The sequence below is a fragment of the Trachypithecus francoisi genome, unplaced genomic scaffold (genome assembly GCF_009764315.1).
Source record: "Trachypithecus francoisi isolate TF-2019V2 unplaced genomic scaffold, Tfra_2.0 Lachesis_group8, whole genome shotgun sequence".
Taxonomy (NCBI): Eukaryota; Metazoa; Chordata; class Mammalia; order Primates; family Cercopithecidae; genus Trachypithecus; species Trachypithecus francoisi.
In genome coordinates, this window is record NW_022681473.1 from 105,689,038 (window position 1) to 105,710,117 (window position 21,080).

The 21,080-nt window shown below is 47.7% G+C and overlaps 1 protein-coding gene across 17 annotated transcripts in view; it reads left to right on the forward strand.

Annotated features, from left to right (window-relative positions):
• The window catches only part of CEP164 (centrosomal protein 164), a 95,881-nt gene that overhangs the window by 39,554 nt on the left and 35,247 nt on the right, over positions 1-21,080 (forward strand). For 15 of the 17 annotated variants that reach the window (XR_004436109.1, XR_004436110.1, XM_033206843.1 and 12 more), the window contains 6 exons: positions 3,228-3,386; positions 3,729-3,863; positions 4,881-4,958; positions 13,002-13,385; positions 15,657-15,737; positions 17,610-17,693. Coding sequence is in view for 15 of the 17 variants with exons in the window: in XM_033206843.1 (XP_033062734.1) it covers positions 3,228-3,386; positions 3,729-3,863; positions 4,881-4,958; positions 13,002-13,385; positions 15,657-15,737; positions 17,610-17,693 (921 nt within the window). In the remaining 2 variants the exon portion in view is untranslated. Of the gene's footprint in view, positions 1-1,471; positions 1,543-3,049; positions 3,071-3,227; positions 3,387-3,728; positions 3,864-4,880; positions 4,959-13,001; positions 13,386-15,656; positions 15,738-17,609; positions 17,694-21,080 lie in introns of those variants that run through there. The other 2 variants (XM_033206855.1, XM_033206856.1) reach the window with 2 other exon arrangements.

The following is a 21,080-nucleotide window of genomic DNA, read 5'->3' on the forward strand; positions in this document are numbered from 1 at the left end:
GGATCAATCTGAATTTCTCCAGCTATTCTTTTGCTGTTGCCCAGCTGTGGCTTTACCCAGTTGTTTGCTCTGCTTCCTAATTGCTGGCTTGCATTGCTTCTCTGTTAGCTTTAATAACTACTGAAGCACTATAAATATCGGATAAGCTGCAGATTATCCTGAAAGTTTTAATTAGCCCGATGGCAGTAAGTTTATCTGCTCAGAAGGACAACTCCACGCATAGCCCCATACTCAGAGTTAATGGCCGTCCATAGAAGATGATCAGCTAGGAGCCAGGAATGTATAATTTCCCCGCTAACTGCTGATTTGGTCAAGGCCTGGGAGAACGAAGCCCTCAGCCTGCTTGTCTCCCTCCCTCAGGCCCCCAGCACGTTAGCAAATTAGCCATGTTAGGAGTCTGTAATTTTCCATAAATACAGTGTGGGGATGATTTTGCTTGCTGATACATGGGATGGTTGGAAGGGCTGAAACCAGGAGGAGCATGCCTGGTTTGCCCAGTTTACCTTGAAGAAGCTTTCTTGGGCTCTTCCCCCCGGCCCCCACCCTTTTTTTTTTTTTTAAGAGACCAGAGTTCATGCTGGAGTTCAGTGGTGTGATCGTAGCTCACTGCAGCCTTGAGCTCCTGGGCTTAAGCAATCCTCCCAAGTAGCTGGGACTACAGGTGTGTACCACCATACCCAGCTAATTAAAAATTAGTTTTTTGTAGACATGGGGTCTTACTATGTTGCCCAGGCCAGTCTTGAACTCCTGGCCTAAAGTGATCCTCCTGCCTTGGCTTCCGAAAGTACTGGGGTTAGAGGTGTCAGGGACCATGTATGTCCTAGGCTTTTTTTTCTGCCACAGCCAGAGCTGGTATAAAGTACTGTCTTAGAGATAGCCTTATGTTCCAATCCCATCTCTGCCCCTCACTGGCTCTGTAACTTTGGGCAGGGTTCTTTTTTTTTGAGACAGGGTCTCATTCTGTAACCCAGGCTGGAGTGCAGTGGCATGATCTCACCTCACTGCAACCTCTGTCTCCTGGGTTCAAGTGATTCTCCTGCCTCAGCCTCCCTCCGTAGCTGGGATTACAGGCACCTGCCACCATGCCCGGCTAATTTTTTAAATTTTTTAGTAGACACAGGGTTTCACCATATTGGCCAGGCTGGTCTTGAACTCCCGACCTTAGATAATCCGCCCGCCTCAGCCTCCCAAAGTGCTGGGATTATAGGTGTGAGCCACCACGCCCAGCCTGGGCAGGGTTCTTGACCTCACCAACCTCCATTTGTTCATATGGGGACTGTGGATAATGGCAGAGCCAGTCTCAGGTGGTTGTGAGAGTAAAATGAGACATCGCATGGAAGGTGTTTAGCCAGTGCACTGCTGGCCAGTGTTACGATTATCAGCTCTTTTTCTCCTTCACAAAGATGTTCTACAACAGGCCAGATGATTGTGGACCTGCAGAAACTCAGGAGTGGTTCTCACCTTTCCTGATGAGCATCTGATGCAGAAATGGGCCCTCCTGGGAACCCACCCACTGGTCTGGCCCCTAGGCTGAGGCTACAGGTGAGAAGATGCATCTTCGGAACCTCAGCCTGACTGCCTCTGGGTTTCCTTTTCTCTCTTCAGTCCTTGTGGGATTAGGGAGGATTGGAATGTTTGTGTCATCTGAGACATTTTAAGTTTGAGAAATGAATTTTGAAGGGGTCTTTGTCAATTGTCACCAGATTGCCATCTTTGCTTCTGGTAGATTATTGTAATGTGAATCCCTGTGATGGTGGCAATTTTATAATGTTGGTGTAGCCCTGGGCCACTCACAAAGGCCCCTAGCACTCATCACCTTGAGCTTCTCTGCACACCTAGTCAGGTGGCAAGGCACGCATCATCTCCATCTTGCAGATGAGTAAACTGAGAATCGGAGAGTCTGTGAATAGCGGGAGGTCTCACGAATTCTGACTCGCAGCCTGATTTCTTTCCCCAGCCCTTGCTTGCAGGAAGGAGAACAGGGAAAAGAAGAGACCTGGTCAGCCCCGTTACTGCCCTTCAGCAAGGCTCCTTTCAGCCACCTTCCTCATCAGTGGAAAGGGGAGAGAGTCCTTCTTTTGTTGCTCATGTGTATTTTTTTGTAGTTACTGTTGATTTTTTTTTCCAGACAGGGTCATTTTTATTTTTTAGAGGCAGGGTCTTGCTCTGTCTCCCAGGCTGGAGTGCAGTGGTTATATCTCACTGTAACCTTGAACTCCTGGGCTTAATTGATCTTGCTGCCTCAGCCTCCCAGGTAGCTAGGACCACAGGCGTGTGTCACCATGTCCCGCTAATTTTTAAATTTTTTTGTAGAGACAGGTTCTCACTCTGTTGCCTAGGCTAGTCTGAGATAGGGTCTTGTTCTATTGCCCAGACTGGAGTACAGTGGTGCCATCATAGCTCACTGTAGCCTCCAGCTCCTGGGCTCAAGCAGTCCTTCCTCCTCAGCCTCCTGAGTATCTGGGACTACAGGTGCATGCTACCCCATCTGGCTCATCTTTCAAATATTTTTGTAGAAATGGAGTCTTGCTATGTTGCCCAGGCTGGTCTAGAACTCCTGACCTCAGGTGATCCGCCCACCTCGGCCTCCCAAAGTGCTGGAATTACAGGCGTGAGCCACTGCGCCTGGCCTTTTTTTCTTTTTTCTTTTTTGAGACAGAGTCTTGCTCTGTCGCCAGGCTGGAGTGCAGTGGCGTGATCTTGGCTCACTGCAACCTCAGCCTCCCGGTTTCAAGTGATTCTCCTGCTTCAGCCTCCCGAGTAGCTGGGACTATAAGCACATGCCACCATGCCTGGCTAATTTTTGTATTTTTTAGTAGAGATAGGGTTTCACCATACTGGCCAGGCTGGTCTCAAACTCCTGACCTCGTGATCTACCCGGCTTGGCCTCCCAAAGTGCCGGGATTACAGGCATGAACCACCGCACGCGGCCTCCTATGTGGCTTCTGAAAGGAGAGCAGAACCCCATGCGGCATCTGCCAGATGTAAAAGAACTGTTTACTGTGAGACAGCATGAGACTTATGAGAATCAGGAAACCAGCCTGTGATTTCTCACACAGTTGGCACAATGGTAATTTCTGGATGTTGTGTTTCATTAGCAGCCTCTGAGCGGAGGTGGTTTAAATTTGAGCGTGCAGGATTTAGATGTTTTATTTTTATATCTGTCTCCGACACTCTCAGAGCCACATGGTTTCTTGGGTTGTAACAAGATGTTTTCTGTTGCCCAGGCCCTGGGTTCCTCATTAGCCCCAGTTCATGTTCCTCTTGGGGGCCTGGCTCCTTTACGAGGCCTTGTGGATACCCCACCCTCTGCCCTTCGTGGATCTCAGAGTGTGAGCCTGGGGAGCTCAGTGGAGTCTGGACGTCAGCTTGGAGAACTCATGCTGGTAAGTACTTTCTCTTGTGTTCAGTGTCTGTAGTTCCTATGAGGCCCCCATGTGCCATACTAGGACCTATGGCCTAGGGGTGAAAAATAGACGGAATCGGTGGAGTCCTCAGAGTTCGTAATCCAGTTGGGAAAATGTAATTCGCACCTGTATGAATGTGGACTCTGGGCCGTGGAGGATAGACGTGTGCTGTAGGGACATCAGTGCTGATTTCTGAGTCTCCGCAGTCAAGGCAGTAGGAGTGGGCGAAGACATTGACATAGAGAGTGGGGAGGAGCATTCTAAAGGTCATTCCAAAGGTCTTCCAAGTGAGTCCTTTGACTGTCCTTCTCTATTTTGAAGCCTTCACAGGGTCTCAAGACATCTGCTTATACAAAGGGTCTCCTGGGCTCTATACATGAGGACAAGACTGCTCTCAGCCTCTTGGCTTTAGGAGAAGAAACTAATGAGGAGGATGAGGAGGAAAGTGACAGCCAGGTAATGATGAAGTCCTCTCCCTGGTCTGGAAACCCTCCGTGCTATATTTTTTCCTTTTGAAAATGTTTTTGCTGTCATAGAAAAAATATGTAACATAAAATTTGCCCTTTTAACCATTTTAAAGTTAAAATTCAGTGGTATTAATTACCTTCACAATATGTGCACCCAACACCACTATCCATTTCTTTTTTTTTTTTCTGCACTCCCCCCCACCACTATTCATTTCTAGAACTTGTTCATCATCCCAAATAGAAACTGTGTACCTATTGAATGATAACTTCCTATTCCCTCTTTCTCCGTCCCTGGAAACCTAATCTGCTTTCTGTGTCTATGAATTTACCTATTCTAGGACCTCATGTAAGAGGAATTATACAATATTTGTCCTTTTGTGTCGGGCTTATTTCACTTAGCATAATGTTTCAAGGTTCATCTATGTTGTAGCGTGTATTAGAACTTTGGTCCTTTTTAAGGCTGAGTAATATTCCATGGTATGGATATGCCACCTTTTTAAGGCTGAGTAATATTCCATGGTATGGATATGCCACCTTTTTAAGGCTGAGTAATATTCCATGGTATGGATATGCCACCTTTTTAAGGCTGAGTAATATTCCATGGTATGGATATGCCACATTTTGTTTATCTACTCATCTGTTGATGAATATACATGGGTTGTTTCTACCTTTGGCTGATCTCTGTGCTTTTTTTTAAAAAAGCAAGATTTTTTTTTGGCCCCCGGCTTCATTTCTTCAGCAGTCTATTATACCTTCTAGATCTGATCCAGAAAGTACAGCCAGCAGAAAGCACCTTGGCCACTTGCTTGGTGCACAGCATAGTTTGTGCTGGATGGAGAGCCGTTTAGTGAGGCTGCCTCAGTGGTGGTCCTATTCTGAGTCCTCTGAAGCCCTGCCTGGGCCCGCCTGCCAGCTCAGCAGTGCCCCGCTTTTCCCTCTGCACACCCCTCACCCTGGGTTGACCAGTTTCCTCAGACTTACCACTTGTCATCATTTTTGTTTCTAGAGTGTCCACAGCTCAAGTGAGCCTCTTAAGAACCTACACCTGGACATTGGGGCACTGGGGGGTGACTTTGAGTATGAGGTAAGAGCCCTAAACCCTACAGGCAAATGTGTCAGCCTGGCATATCCCTCCTGTTTTTATTAAGCCCCTCTACTTTGTTGTAATGCATATTTGGAAAAACAACTGTTTTGTCCCAGTCCTTCCAGATGGGATTTCTGGGGTTTGGGGAAGGACAAGAATAAATGAATGGATTCCTGTCCCTTCCAGACCCTGCCTCTAAACAAACAAATGTCAACACTCATTATGTTATTGTAATACCTAAAACCTCCAGTGGTTTTTTTTTTTTTTTTTTTTTTAAAGAGACAGGGCCTCATTGTGTTGCCCGGCCTGGAGTTACAGTGGTGTGAACAGAGCTCACTGCTTTGAATTCCTGGGTTCAAGTGATCCTCCGCCTCAGCCTCCTGAGTAGTTAGGACTACAGGCGTGTGCACCCATGCCTGGCTACTTTTTACCTTTTTTGCAGAGACGAGGTCTCTCTGTTGACCAGACTGGTCTCAAACTCCTGACCTCAAGCAGTCCTTCCATCTTGGTCTTCCAAAGTGCTAGAATTACAGGTGTGAGCCATTGTGCCCAGCCATGTGTTTTTGTACCTAGAAAGGAGCTTTCCCTACCATGTATCCTTTGTTTCGTGTCCAATGTAGTCATTTAAATATAACATTTCTCAAAATACTCCCTTTTTTTTTTTTTTGAGATGGAGTCTTGCTCTGTCACCCAGGCTGGAGTGCAGTGGCGCGATCTCAGCTCACTGCAAGCTCTGCTTCCCGTGTTCACGCCATTCTCCTGCCTCAGCCTCCCAAGCAGCTGGGACTACAGGCGCCTGCCACCATGCCTGGCTAATTTTTTGTATTCTTGGTAGAGATGGGGTTTCACCATGTTAGCCAGGATGGTCTGGATCTCCTGACCTCGTGATCTGCCCGCCTTGGCCTCCCAAAGTTTTGGGATTACAGACGTGAGCCACCACGTCTGGCCACATTTCTCTAAATATTCTTAAAGTATTTAAACAACCAATGAATCATGAACTCAACAATTAGATTTCCCCAAATATTTAAATATTGGTTGCAGGCTCAATCAGTTAAACTTTTCACAAGTCTAATATATCAAGTTCTTTTAAATACTTTCAATACTTTAACAACATCAAACAAGTCACTCACACTTTATTAGAATGATCACAAAACTGGCCAGTAACACAGAAGTGCTTATATCCTGAATTTAAATTTGTTTTCTCATTATCCCTTATTATTTCTGACTTGTTTCTTGGAAATCACCTTACCTTAAGAGCCAGGATTAGTGTCTGAGGTCACTTGAGGTTTCAGATGTGCCTGCTGATAGTCCTTGATTTGGTACTTGAGACCTGAGTTGTGGGTGACCCAAGTCTTGCCATTGGACAGGGCTTTTTTTTTAAGACTGGATGTCACTCTGTTGCCCAGGCTGGAGTGCATATCAGCCTCCAAAGTAGTTGGGACCACAGGTGCCCGCCACCACACCCGGCTATTTTTTGTAGAGACAGGGTTTTGCTGTGTTTCCCAGACTGGTCTCGAACTCCTGGGCTTAGGTGATCCCCCTGTCTTGGGCTTCCAAAGTGCTGGGATTACAGGTGTGAGCCATTGTGCCCAGCCTAGGACTCTTTTTGTAGTTAGACTTTGCCTGTTACCTCAGAAACTGTTCAGCATTTTGGCTTTGTACAGTCAGATACCTTTCGATTATGACTTTACAGTTTCTTGCCAAATGTGACACTTTTTTCTAAGTGTCCCATTTTTATTATCAAGCTGATACAGGTCTGCTTTGAAACTGTTCCTTCTGAGTGGGGCCTAGTCTGGAAAGATTAAATCTAAAGCCTTCAATCTGTTTAGTTCCCTGAAATGACAACTTTGTTTTCTTCTCCACCACCAGTAAGACCTATATTGATAAAAGGAGATACTCAGGCTTTGTGCCTAGAAGGTTGACCATGTATAGAACTAGGGGTGTCAGAGGACTTACGGTTGTGGAGGAAGAAGAAAATCTCTATGAGAATGAGCAAGTTGAGGTTGGAGATTCTGCCCTATTCATTTCTGTATGGCCAGGCAGCACCTAGCCCACTGCCTCTGAAACATAGGAAGTGCTTAGGTATGTTTTGGTCAACAGTTGAGAGAATGAATTTGTGAATGAGTGAATGAGCCACGCTGGGACTCATGAGAGAGTATCCGGGCAGGTTGTTTTTTTCTTCACTTGGCTTTCCCAGTTACCGGATAGAGTGGGTACTTGGTCCCTGCTGTCAGCTGGTGGATTGAAGATCCTCATGTGGATTGATTATGATTTACTTTGACCTTGGGCTTATTAACATTTACTTCATAATGGATTGTAAATGTCAACAAAAAAGGCTTTTTCTTCTTTGAAAGGTGGATTTTTTTTTTTTTTTTTTTTTTGAGTTGAAGTCTCACTCTTGTCCCCCAGGCTGGAGTGCAATGGCGCGATCTTGGCTCACTGCAGCCTCCGCCTCCTGGGCTCAAGCGATTCTCCTGCCTCAGCCTCCCGAGTAGCTGGGATTACAGGCACCTGCCACCATGTCTGGCTAATTTTTGTATTTTTAGAAGAGATGGGGTTTCACCATGTTGGCCAGGCCGGTCTCAAACTCCTGACCTCAGGTGATCTGCCCGCCATGGCTTCCCAAAGTGCTGGGATTACAGGCATGAGCCACCGTGCCCGACCTGAAAGGTGGATTTCTAAAAGCTTTCCTTCTGATGGCTATGTGCTTCTCTGGGGGGAGTGGGCACTTTTAAACATTTTATAACCTCTTTAATATAAATAGGCACCCCAGTGTGATGAGGGGAAATGTCTGGAGTGGGTGGTGTTAAATACACCTCCTACTCCTGTCTTTAGCATCCCCGCAGATTTAGTTCTTTTTGTCACATGGAGTGTTGGATTCCTATGTTCTAACTGAAGGCAGGAATCAGGGCTTTTCCTGTTGGGAGTGTTAGTGGTGAGGGTGAGTGAGGGGGTTTCAGGACAGCCAGTGCTGCCTCTGCTTGGGCCCTGCTCTTTGAAAATGGCTTTTGTTTCAGTTTTCTTTGGATTCTCTGAACTGCCTACCTTTCCCCACTCCTGAGTGTCCCATACAGCCTAAGATGGAGATAGACTTCTGAGGCTAGTTCTATCCTGTCTCACTGAGCAGTCACTTCGCTCATGATTCCATGAGAGGGCAGTAGGATGGCAAGAATGCATCTCTTCTTGTCTCCTCCCTGCTCTCCTGCTTTCCAACTTAAACCCACTTCAAGTCTATTACAGACTGAAGAGAGAGAGGTTCATGGAACCGACACTGAACAGGGCGAGCAAAAGCCAGGAGGCTGAAGGGTAGTCGAGCAGACTTTATGTGGCCATGTGGTGCTGGTGAAAAGCCCATCAGTGGATCAAAGTAGCAGGAGGGAGCCTGGGCTTAGAAATAACAGGATGATGTCAGTGCGATTGGAAAGTGCTAACAACACCGGGGAGCTGTGCAAAGAATTGAGACCAACTGGGCAGGAATGAAATCTGAAAAATAAATTGGACTGATGATCAGCTTGGTGGGGTCTCTGCAGAACAGGGTCAATGCACAGACATGGGTTCAGTTCCTTGGCCTTCATGCCCTGTCCCCTGTGCTGTATGGATCACAGGGGTCCTTGTCTTTGTGCTCTGGGCAGAAGAACCTCATGGCTTTTGGGGGGCATGTTAAATATTCATGAAATGATTCTTATAAGCTCTTTCTTGCTTTCTCCTCCTGCAGATGGGAAAGTCTTTTTTGAAAAAGCAGCAGAAATGTGCCTTGAGATACTCAAGGACCTGGAGCTGTGAAAGGAGGAGACAGAAGGAGTGTGAACAGGGATGAGCTGAGGGCAAAGTTGTGCTGAGACTGAGGCCCTGCCTTTGCTTGCACTTTCCACAGAGTCCAGGGCAGGAGACTAGACTTCGGTGCCCAGAGTGTATACCTGGTTGGAGCTTCAGGCCTTGGGCCGGGAGACAAGGGGCAGGGGCCAGGTGAAGGGAGGTGCTCATGGGGTTGGATAGCTTCTCCAGACACTCAGCTCATGTACATCCGTTTGTGGATAATCTCCACCAAATGCTTCACCTCCCTCTGCTTTCCCCACCCTCGAGGTGCTGTCCTGTGGTTGCAGTTAGTCAACATAGTGCAGAGAATGCAAGGTTGTTTATTTTAGTATTACCCGTGTTTTACTGTTTTAGGTAAGGCAGACTAGAATGAGCCCCATCATGTGAAAGTTTTCTTTTAAAGAATTTAAGCATAAGAATTGAGCTGGGCCTAAGATTGTTGCAATTTGGCTATATTCTCTCGTGTAAGAATGGGAATCTCTTTTAATTTTTATATTATGTTCGTGGGTGCATGGGCAGTTTTGCTATCTAGGTAAACTTGTGTCATGGGGGTTTGCTGTACAGATTATTTCATCCCCCAGGCATTAAGCCTAGTACCCGTTAGTTATTGTTCCTGATCCTCTGAAGGATGGGAATCTCTACCTGTGTCTTGTATTCTCTGATTTTTGATAGGTTACTTGTTTTTCCGTCATCTTGAATGGTTAATTAATAGCTAACATTTGCTTAGCTATTTTTCATTTAATTAGCACTGTAATAAATATAGTCTAATCCCTGTATAACCATGTAAAGTAAATATTACTTCTCCTTTTTGCAGGCTAGGAAGGGAAACCTCAACTCCTATCTTTGCATGACACACTTATTCATATTTAACAATTTGGTCAACAAACCTTTGCTAAGCACTTATTATGTGCTAGAAACTAAGTACTGAGGACAATAGGGAGCTAATTTGGTGAGGGAAACAGATAAGGAAATCAGCAAATACAATAGATATTAAGGTAGATGATGGGGAAGGCTCATCTCAGATCAGCTGACCTAGGGATCAAGGAAGGCATCCTGGAAGAGGTGATGTGGTGAGGACCAGTGGGGAGTATGTCAGGGTAGTGTGTGTGTGTGTGTGTTTTAGGAATTGCGTGGCAAATTACTAAATTATTGTGATGTTTATCCACAGGTGGGAGGAGAGAGTGTCTGAGGGTTTGGCTGGAGGTGAGCCATGAGAGGCAGGCAGGAGCTGGGCCTTAAGGGCTGTGGGCGGAGTGGGAGTTTAAATTTTATCCTGAAGGCCATAGGGACTATTTATGGTCTGATACCTCCTTTGCCCTCGCATCCAAGGTGTATTAGTAGGCAGCCCTCTTAGGACCAGGTTTCACTCCCAACTTCAAGCTGGGGGGAGCCTTTCTTTAATCTTGGGATGAGCCTGGCCAGGGTGGATTGGCCCTGCTTGCCGAGTAAGGGGGTGTGGTTGGCCCAACACCCTTTGCCCACCCCAGGCAACTCCCACCTCCTTCTTGGAGGCCTTAGAACCCCGCAGACTGGATATGAGCTTCTGCTGAGTATGGGCCTTTGGTGGTATAGAGATGAGAAGGCCATTAGGCTCAGCCTGAAGCTGCTTCACTTGAAGAGGAGAAGTGTGTCTCCCTTCTCTTAGCCCAGTGGTCCTGGCAGATTTATTCCATGCTGGAGGTTAGGGATGCTGGGAGGGGCAGCACTGGCGGGTACCCACATGCATGCTGCCAAGGCATGAGCTTCCTTTGTGCCTTCTCTACTTCCCCTTCTGCTCTTCTTTCTGGGACAGGGTTGGGCCTCATGATAGTATCACCACTGTGTCTAGTGGCCTCTTTGCTTTGGGCAGTCAAGGCTCATAACCAAAGCCATTGGGAATATTTCACTTTTCTCAATATTAGCTCAATTCCTTGAGGGCAGGATCCATAGTTTGTCCATATTTGGATTCCCAAGGCAGTGTTTGACACATAGAACGTGCTCAGTGAATGAATGTGTAAGTCTCATTACATAACGTAAGTTAACATTCGTGGGACACTGACAGTGTGCCAGTCACAATTCTGAGTTTCTTTTTTTTTTTTTGAGACGGAGTCTCGCTCTGTCACCCAGGCTGGAGTGCAGTGGCCGGATCTCAGCTCACTGCAAGCTCCGCCTCCCGGTTCCCACCATTCTCCTGCCTCAGCCTCCCGAGTAGCTGGGACTATAGGCGCCCGCCACCTCGCCCGGCTAGTTTTTTTTATTTTTTAGTAGAGACGGGGTTTCACCGTGTTAGCCAGGATGGTCTCCATCTCCTGACCTCGTGATTCTCCCGTCTCGGCCTCGCAAAGTGCTGGGATTACAGGCTTGAGCCACCGCGCCCGGCCAATTCTGAGTTTCTTAACTCACTTGATGAGTGCTAACTCATTTAGTCTTCCCAACAGTGCTCCCTATGAGGTAAGCACTGCTACATCCCAGTATTTTAGCAAAAGAAACTGAGACATATAGAAGTAAATAATTTGCCTAAGGTCACACATCTGTAAGTGTGGAGCCAAAATTTGAGCCTGGGCAGCCTCTGTCTCCAAAGCTGAGCTCTGAAGGACTCTGCTTTACTGACCTGTGTAATCATCCCTAGGAAGCCTGGGTTAGCTTGTCAGTGGGCTCTCAGGCTTGCAGGGAGAGGGTCATTTCTTTGGGCACAGCAGACACTTTAACAGAGCATCAGTAAATGCCATGCTTAGGGCTTCTTCTTGGACCTCTCCGCTCTCTAGTCGTCATGGTCCTTGAGTCTTCAGAATAGGGAATCAGGAAGTCTTAAAAATCCCTCATCGGAAGTTATTCAGTCTGGCAGCCCAAGTGTTAGCACAGATGTTTTCCAGGAGGAAGACTTCTCAGCCCAAACCCAGCAGAGATCACTGGCTGTATTTCCAAGGGAGGGTTTTGTTTTTCTCTTTTGACCGACTCTAAGGAATTTAGTGGAAGCAGCCTTGGGTTTTCACTAGTGTTTAAAGTGAGGTTTGTATGTGAGGAGCAGGGCGTGGCCACTGTAGAGATGCACTGCTCAGATCTGCTTTCGAGAGATCCTGCCAAGGGGAGCTTAGCAGATTGACAGCCTCCAGCGCTGCCCTTTCTATCCACCCTGCTTCATGGAAGTGTTTCCTGCTGGTGATGAGCCACAACAGGGGTCTGAAAGCAGAGCCATTTCTGCAGATACGGGACTCTTTTCATGGCAGCCTACTGGGCGACTCTGCTGGGCTGACCAAGACTTTCCCAGAACTGGAGAAAGTCTGGAGCTCTGCTCACTTCCTTTATCCTTTGTAAACATCTCCCTTAAATCTCTTGCACATCTAACCCTAACTTGGCATCTGCTTCTTAGAGGACCCCAGTCAGCAGTGCTTGGTGAGGATGCTGTCTCCGAGGCTGCTGCTTATCAGCATGTACCCGGGAGGCTTTAGGCACGAAGAGCACTCTCCTGATAATTTTTCCCCTGCTGCCTATTAAACATGAAAAATAGAAATTTGAGACTTTGCTGCCTTTCTCTCACATGATGATCCATCATCATCTTAAATAAATATTGGCTTTTGAGTCTGCAGTCTTATGATGTGGCTAATGGGGCTGGAGCAAGAGAGATTTATTACTTGAGGACGTGATAGGTGGTGACAGAGTTATATCGTCCAGTGTAGTGACTTCCAGGCCCACCAGTGGATGGGGATCAGCTTGGGTATATCCAAATCACCATAGAAATTCCGATTCTGTAGATCTGGGGTTGAGTCAGGAATCTGTGTTTTGAAAAGCTGGGTGGGCTGGGTGCGGTGGCTCACGCCTATAATCCCAGCACTTTGGGAGGCTGAGGTGGGTGGATTGCTTGAGGCCAGGAGTTTGAGACCAGCGTGGCCAACATGGCAAAACCCCGTCTCTACTAAAAATACAAAAAAATAGCCAGGTGTGGTGGCACACACCTGTAGTCCCAGCTACTCGGGAGGCTGAGGGACGAGAATTGCTTGAACCCAGGAGGCAGAGGTTGCAGTGAGCCAAGATCGCACCACTGCACCTCAGCCTGGGCGACAGAGTGAGACTTCGTCTCAAAAAAATAAAATAAAAAATATAAGAACTGGGTGATTGATAACCACTGGGGCAGAACTCACGTACTGGCCTGTGGGAGTCAGGGAACAGCATTTCCATCTTGCAGCATGTCTCAACTCCTTTTGCACATTCCTTATGTCTTCCTTTTTAACATGGTCTGTTGCTCCCTAGGAGTCTCTAAGAACAAGCCAGCCAGAGGAGAAGGATGTTTCTCTGGATTCAGCTGCTGCCAGTCCCCCTACTCCCTGCAAGCCCTCCAGCCCAGGTGCAGACAGCAATCTGAGCAGTGCTGATGGCAAAGGGCGACAGGGAAGTGGGGCAAGACTTGGGCTCCCAGAAAAAGAGGAAAATGAGAAGAGTGAACCTAAGATTTCCAGGAATCTGGTGACCCCCAAGGCAGACCCCAGGGGCAATGACCCTGCCGAAGCCTCTGAAAAGGAGGCACCAGAGGACACAGTAGATGCAGGAGAGGAGGGTTCCAGGAGGGAAGAGGCAGCCAAGGAGCCAAAGAAGAAGGCTTCTGCTCTGGAAGAGGGCAGTTCAGGCGCCAGCCAAGTAAGTCACTGTATCCCATAGGCAGGGGTCGACTGTAGCCCTCTGCTACTCTATTCAGCCCTGGGCAGGGTCCTATCCCCACATCTTTATTACTGAGTCAGGAGCTTCATTTGCATGTCCTTGCACTGGGCTGTCAGCATCAGCCAGAGCCCTTAATTGTGACAAATATGCCCAGGCCCAGCAGGCAGTAAAATCCGGAATGAAGCTGCAAACCTGCTGGCACTCGAAATTGAGAGCAGAAATTTGCTTTTCCATTGGCACCCTCCTGGAATGTTCATTTTCTTTTATCCTACTTCCTTTCCTGCTTCCTACCTCCCTCTTGTACTTTTTTTTTTTTTCTTCTGTCTTTTTTGAGACAGGGTCTTGTTCTGTAGCCCAGGCTGGAGTGCAGTGGCGTGATCTTGGCTCACTGCAGCCTTGACCTCCAGGGCTCAAGCAATCCTCCCACCTCATCACAGTTCAGAGTGCTTTTTGGCAGAGCATTACCTCAGCCTCTTGAGTAGCTGAGACCACAGGCATGTGTCACCATGCCCAGCTAATTTTGGTATTTTTTGTAGAGACAGGGTTTCGCCATGTTGCCCAGGCTGGTCTCTTAACTCCTGAGCTCAAGTGTTCTGCCCGCCTCATCATAGTTCAAGGTATTTTTTTTTTTTTCTTTTGATACAGAGTCTCGCTCCTTCACCCTAGCTAGAGTGCAGTGGTGCAATCTTGGCTCACTGCAACCTCTGCCTCCCAGGTTCAAGCGATTCTTGTGCCTCAGCCTCCCGAGTAGCTGAGACCACAGGCATGCACCACCACACCTGGCTAATTTTTGTATTTTTTAGTAGAGATGGGGTTTCACCATGTTGTCCAGGCTGCTCTTGAACTCCTGAGCTCAACCTTGATCCGCCCGCTGGGATTACTGGCGTGAACCATTGAGTCTGGTTCCCCTTGTACTTCTTTTTTTTGAGAAAGAGTTTCACTGTTGTTGTCCAGGCTGCAGTGCAATGGCATGATTAGCTCACCGCAGCCTCTGCCTCCTGGGTTCAAGCTATTCTCCTGCCTCAGCCTCCTGAGTAGCTGGGATTACAGGTGACCGCCAACATACCTGGCTAATTTTTTGTGTTTTTAGTAGAGACAGGGTTTCTCCATGTTGGTCAGGCTGGTCTCGAACTCCTGACCTCAGGTGATCCGCCCACCTCAGCCTCCTAAAGTGCTGAAATTACAGGCGTGAGCCACTGCGCCTGGCCTCCCCTTGTACTTCTTGACATCAGTTTGGGGGCAGTCATGGTTGCAGCAGTCTGAGTTTCTATAGAGAGAGAACACTGTGTGTTGTGGCGAGGTGGAGGGTGGGGGTGATCGGGGTGGTAGGTGCCACATTTGGCAGTGTTCTGCCCCAGCATAGGTAGATTAGGTGACAAGAAGACTCTTCTCTTCCATTTTTGTGGCTCTTTCTGAAAGATACCAAGACATGGGAGTGGTTGCTTTGGCAAGACCAGGCCAGTGACCAAAATGGACAGAAGTAAGCTTGAATGGGGAGATCCTTTGGCATTTTAGATTTTTCAACCTTTAGTCCTGTTCCTCCTCCAGGTAGATGGTGAGGGAATTCATTTAAAGGGCTTTTATCGGCCAGGTGCAGTGGCTCATGCCTGTAATCCCAGCACTTTGGAAGTCTGAGGCGGGCAGATCACTTGAGGTCAGGAGTGGGAGATCACTGGCCAACATGGTGAAACCTCGTCTTTACTAAAAATACAAAAATTATCCAGGCGTGGTGATGCGCACCTGTAATCCCAGCTACTTGGGAGGCTGAGGCAGGAGATTGCTGGAACCCGGGACGTATAGGCTGCAGTAAGCTGAGATGGTGCCACTCTAGCCTGGGGGACAGAGTGAGATTCCGTCTCGGAAAAAAAAAAAAAAAGAACTTTTATCTATTTCCTAGGAAAGATGCTCTCCTTCTGTTTTTTAGGATAGCATCAGACTTCTGTACTGCCACCTTTCTAACCATCTCCACTACTCTTGGCTCCCCTTACTCGTATAAGTCCTTGCTGATCTAATTCAGAGTGTGGTTGTCTCTACTCAGTGGGCTGCCCAGCCCCAGTGGGGCGGAGGCTGTGCACATGTCCAGAGAGAATGGCGGGGTCCACAGGCCTCCTTTAGGTTTTTAAGAAGAGTGGATTTCAGTTTGGCCTGAGCCCTATATTGGTACCACAGCCTGGACAGAATTCCCTGGGTAGGGACCACGTGCCTTTGTGCTCTGCTCTGAGGGATTTCTCTGTGTGTCTCTCTCTCCAGGGACTGGAAATTAGTGAACACATGAAGGAACCTCAGCTCTCAGACTCCATAACTTCTGACCCCAAGTCCTTCCATGGCCTGGTGAGTTCGAGATGAGAGCAGTAGAGTGGTGGTGAAGAGCATGGATTTGTGAGTCTCTAGGGTTAAGTAATTTGCCCAGCATCACACAGCTTGTAAGTGGGAGAATTTCGAACTCATGCTTGAGTCTTGTCTAGCTCCAGCTTCTCAACCCATTAACTAAGGGTAATACTTCCTATTTTATAGGTTTGTTGTGAGAAGAAAGACAGAGAATGTAAAATGTTAGCATATAAACATTATTAATATAATTATGTATATAATAATGTTAAAATGTTAGCTATTATTACTCACTGTTGTGTGAGTTGCCTGTGTGATCATGTGAGTTGCCATCAGCCTAGGAGGTTAGAGACTGGTGTGTTTGTGTTTATGGGATCACTGAGCTGTGGCAAGGACAGTCCCCAGGCTCAGGCCAGGAGGGATGCCGTGGCTTCATTTCTAAAGTTAAGGCTTTGTCTTGGAATGCCAGCATCCGTGGTTTCTTTGTCCCAGACCTTCTACCCAGCCTGCTGTATCGTGGTTTCGTTTGCCAGGTCTGTACCTAAGGGGAATAGTTCAGGATGCTTTTTGGCAGAGCATTACCTCTAGAAGCCATCCTCCATCTGTTTGGAGGAGGCAGATCAAAGGGAAGGGATTAGTGGGAGAGGGTCAGGGATGAACAGTAACGATATGAGGGGGTGCAGAAGAATTAGGAGGCTGTGTGTGCTCGCCCCTCACTGAGCCGTGGGCTTAGGAGGCAGATGGCAGCTGCATTAAGTGAAGTAGAACTCAAACTGAAAGGAAAATGTCACCAAAAAAGAAGAAAAACCCACAAGCTAGAAAGGGAAGGTAAAAAGTGGTTGTTGGCAAAAACTGTCCATGAAGAATCGCCATGTCACAGATCTCTCGGAAGCAAGGGGCTGGCTCTTCTAAAGCAGTCACCCATGTGGAGAAATGTGCCCATCAGCATTTTTCTTCTCTATGGAAGTAGATGGAGGAGGCTGTGGACAGCAGGACCAGACTTTGTCTGGGCGTCCCACCATTAGTCAGGGCTGATGTGACAGAACTGTCCCCATTAACATGCTATTGGGCAGCAGTCCTTCACTTAGCCCAGCAGGGATCTTCGGCTCAGAGAAGGTGGGATCATGGGCCTGTGGCAGCCAGAGGACAGCAACAAACTGGTACCAGTGTGGGTACTTGCTGCCTGTCCCAAAGAGAAGCCAGTGCAGGAAGCACCACTAATTAACTCTCATTGTCCAGGTGGGCACCTGTATGGAAAAGGGATGGAACGAGCTGGAAAGGGCCCACCAAGGCTCATTTCAAAACTGCCCACAGGTTTTCTGGGGATGTTGGCATTTCTTCTTGTGCCTGGTTGGGCACCACGGAGAGGGAGAGATAGCCGGAAAATGACCTCCTTCCCAGCATGTGTCATGGAAAGAGCTTGGGCTTTGCCATCAGTGCAGGGCCCCATCTGACCCTCAGGTCCCTTGCTTATCAGCTGTGTGGCCTTGGGCGAGTTATATGTGCTCTCCAGCCTGCTTCCTTATCTGTGAGATGAGGGAAAGAGTTTTAGTCTCACAGGGTTATTTTTTCCCCATAATTTTATTATGAAAAGTTTCAAACATATGGAATAATTTAAAAAATTGTACAGTGAATACCCACATACTTACCATCTATAGGCCACAATTAACATTTTACCATACTTGCTTGATCACATATCTTTCCATCGAGTCGCAGTGTTATTTTGAAGATGAAATTAGTAGATGTTGAAATGTTTGGCACAGAGCTGGGCACATAGTAGACATCTTTCTGGAAAGTGGAGTTGAGGTAGTGAAGAGGCCTGGTGGGTGCTGACTGTGACAGAGGCAGAGTTGACCTTTGCATCTCCACTGTCTCCAGGACTTCGGTTTTCACAGCCGGATCTCGGAGCACCTGCTGGATATTGATGTGCTTTCCCCGGCCCTGGATGGAACTCGTTGGCAGGTGAGTCTCTCTGGGTGGTGGGCTGAGCTGGGGCCTCATTTTTCCTCACAACCACTTTTTCGGATGACCCAGAACTGAGCCCTGCCCATCACAGGCTGCATTTCTGGAAGTTCTCTCCCTTCTAATTCATGAAGGCATGGTCCTGACTGCCTTTCATGGGGCTTCTGACCATTCCTGCATTGTTGCTATAAATTAAAGTCCTCTTCCATCATATATTTATCCATTTATCCACTGATTCAGCAGCTGAAGAGTGGACTGTCTGCTCATATACAAGGCTCTGTGTAGACTGTAGATTTCAAGGCACTTTCCATCCTGGCCCATTCGTCTTCTTTACATGCCCAGCCCACCTGCTGCTCACCAGCTGGGTCTGCTGCTCACCATCCTGGGGCACACTCTCCACCTCCACCGCCCCTCTGCCTGCCACTCTGCTTTCCCGTTTTCCCAGCAAGCTCTTTTTCGGTCCTGGAGGTTCACCTCTGACACCACCTCCGCAAATGGGATGAATTGTTCCCTCTCTTTGCTCCGCTTAGTCCCACTTGTTTTGTTTGATGGTTGTTTGTCTGTCTCCCCTGCCAGATGTAAGCTCTGTGTGGACATGGATGATGACTGACCCACATGGGGTAGTGACTCAAACACAGATCCTGTCCTTAAGGAGCTTCAAGCCAAGAAGACTTTTCTTTTTCTTTGTGGATTGGTTAGAAGAGCAGTTCTGGCATATGATCTCTGCGAGTTTAAGGGAATATTTGGTTTGGGCAAAATGGAAATTTGTTGGGTGAAACAAACAAGGTGTTTAATATGAACCCAGCCTTGGAGCCTTTGGTGAAATGTGTGCTAGAGGCAGGCTAGAGTTTTCGGGCCAGTTGCATTTGAGCCCCACATGTTCCTCTCAGCTCTGGCTGATAAAACCTTTCTGGGCCACTGTCCTTGCTGGATCTTGGTCATGCTGTTTGCAGTGCTAGAGAGATGTGAAGGCACAGGCAGAGGAAGGTGGGATTAGTCAGGAAAGGTTTGGAGGGGGCGAATTGTGGAGCTCCTTTGGCAGTAGGTGAGTGGGAAAGTTACTGAGTCAGTGGAATGGAGGTAGATCCCATTTCTTGGGGTCCAACACCTGGCCAGTATCAGAATTACTTGGGAGCTTGAAAAAAAGACAGATTTCTGGGTCTACCTAAGACCTGATGTGGCCAGCAGCCTCTTTTTGGGCTGTGCCACTTGCTGTAACGCAGTAGCAGGACCTGGCTTGCTTTTGGTTCTCACGAGGTGCAGCCTCTTGAGGTGGCCATCCCTGGCAGAGGAAGCCCTAAGTCAGCGGTCCCCAACCTTTTTGGCGTCAGGGACCAGTTTCTTAGAAGACAATTTTCCCACAGATGGGGTCGGGGGCATTAGATTCTCATGAGGAGTGTGCAACCTAGATCCCTTGCATGCATAGATCACGATAGGGCTCATGCTCCTGTCAGAACCCATTGCCACTGCTGATCTGACAGGAGGTGGAGCTCAGGTGGTAATATTTCCTTGCCTGCCCACTGTTCACCCCCTGCTCTGCAGCCCGGGGGTTGGGGACCCTTCCCCTAAGCTATACATTGTGACCTGCCTGTCGTGATGTGGGTAATGGGGCTCAGCGTGGCTGACTGAGTAGCCAAGCCTTTGCAGGCTCTGCCTCCAGCTGTCCACCATCTCTGGGGGTGGAGGGGTCGAGTTGGGGACGGGGAGCTGGAGGAGAGAGCAGCGGCCCCTTCATGGGACAAAACTGTAGATGCCATCCTCTGTCCTTCCTGTGCACTCTTGCCCATTTTGCCATATTCTCTATTTCTCTCTCAAGGGCAGGACCAGGGCAGAGGGCTGAGCTATACTAGTTTTTGTTCATTTAAAATATTTTCAATGCAATTTTATTGAGATATAATTGACATACAATAAATTGCACATTTATTTGATACGTTTTACCATATTGTATACCTTCACAACCATCACCACGAAAAACGATTATAATGAATTAGACATAATACATTTCTTTCTTTTTTTTTTTGAGGTGGAGTTTCCCTGTATCACCTAGACTGGAGTGCAGTGGTACGATCTTGGCTCACTGCAGCCTCTGCCTCCTGAGTTCAAGCGATTCTCCTGTCTCAGTCTCCCCGAGTAGCTGGGACTATAGGTGCGCACCACCATGCCCAGCTAATTTTTCCTTTTTTTTTGTAGTTTTAGTAGAGATGAGGTTTCACTGTGTTGGCCAGGCTGGTCTCAAACTCTTGACCTCAGGTGATCCGCCCGCCTTGGCCTCCCAAAGTTCTGGGATTACAGGCGTGAGCCACCGTGCCCTGCTGACATAATACATTTCATAATTAATTAGAAAAGTGGTTATAAAATTATTTCAAATAATACAGAAGATCCAGGTTCTCAACTTCCTGTAGCCTTACACAGACAGGGACGATGGATAGTTTCCTATTCACATTTTTCATGTGCCTTTCCAGAAAATTTTCTGTGTACATATAAGCATATATTTATTTTCTACTTGCTTATCTTTTTTCTTCCCATAAAAATTGTGATTGTGCTACCTAAACTGCTTGGCGATGTGCTCTTTAAATTGAGAGTAGGCCCCTGACTTACTTCTTTTTTTCTTTTTTTTTTTTTTTTTGAGACGGAGCCTCAACTCTGTCACCCAGGTTGGAGTGCAGTGGTGCGATCTCGGCTCACTGCAAGCTCTGCCTCCCAGGTTTACGCCATTCTCCTGCCTCAGCCTCCTCAGTAGCTGGGACTACAGGCGCCCGCCACCACGCCCGGCTAATTTTTGTATTTTTAGTAGAGACAGGGTTTCACCATGTTAGCCAGGATGGTCTCGATCTCCTGACCTCGTGATCCGCCCGCCTTGGCCTCCCAAAGTGCCGGGATTATAGGCGTGAGCCACCGCGCCCGGCCGGCCCTTGACTTGTTTCTGAGTTATTTCATATAGATCTACCATATTCTTTTTGTTGGCTGCACAGTCTTCTGCTGTATGAATACACCATGGTTTATTTAACCGAGGACTGAATCTTAAACAAACACAAGACTCTAGAGCCGAGTTAAGGAGAGGGAAATGGTATTTTAGGCCAGAGGCTTAGGATGTGCGATTGTCTCCTCTTTCTGAAGAATGGTGACCTTGGCTGCTTTCCTCATCTCGTTCCCTGGCTTCCTTTTCTGGAGCAAAAAAGTTAAGGAAGAGGACCCTCTATACCAAGAGGACCGTCTGTCTGGGTATTTCCCAGAGGATCCCCTTTTCTCTGTTAGTGGGGATAGTTCAGTTTCTCACAGAAATATAGGTGAAACAAGAAGGGAGAGACCGGAAAGCCATGATCTGCAGCCAGCCCTCCTATCTGCTGCCTTTTTTCTTATGGTGTGTGGCTGATAGCCCCGGAGTCC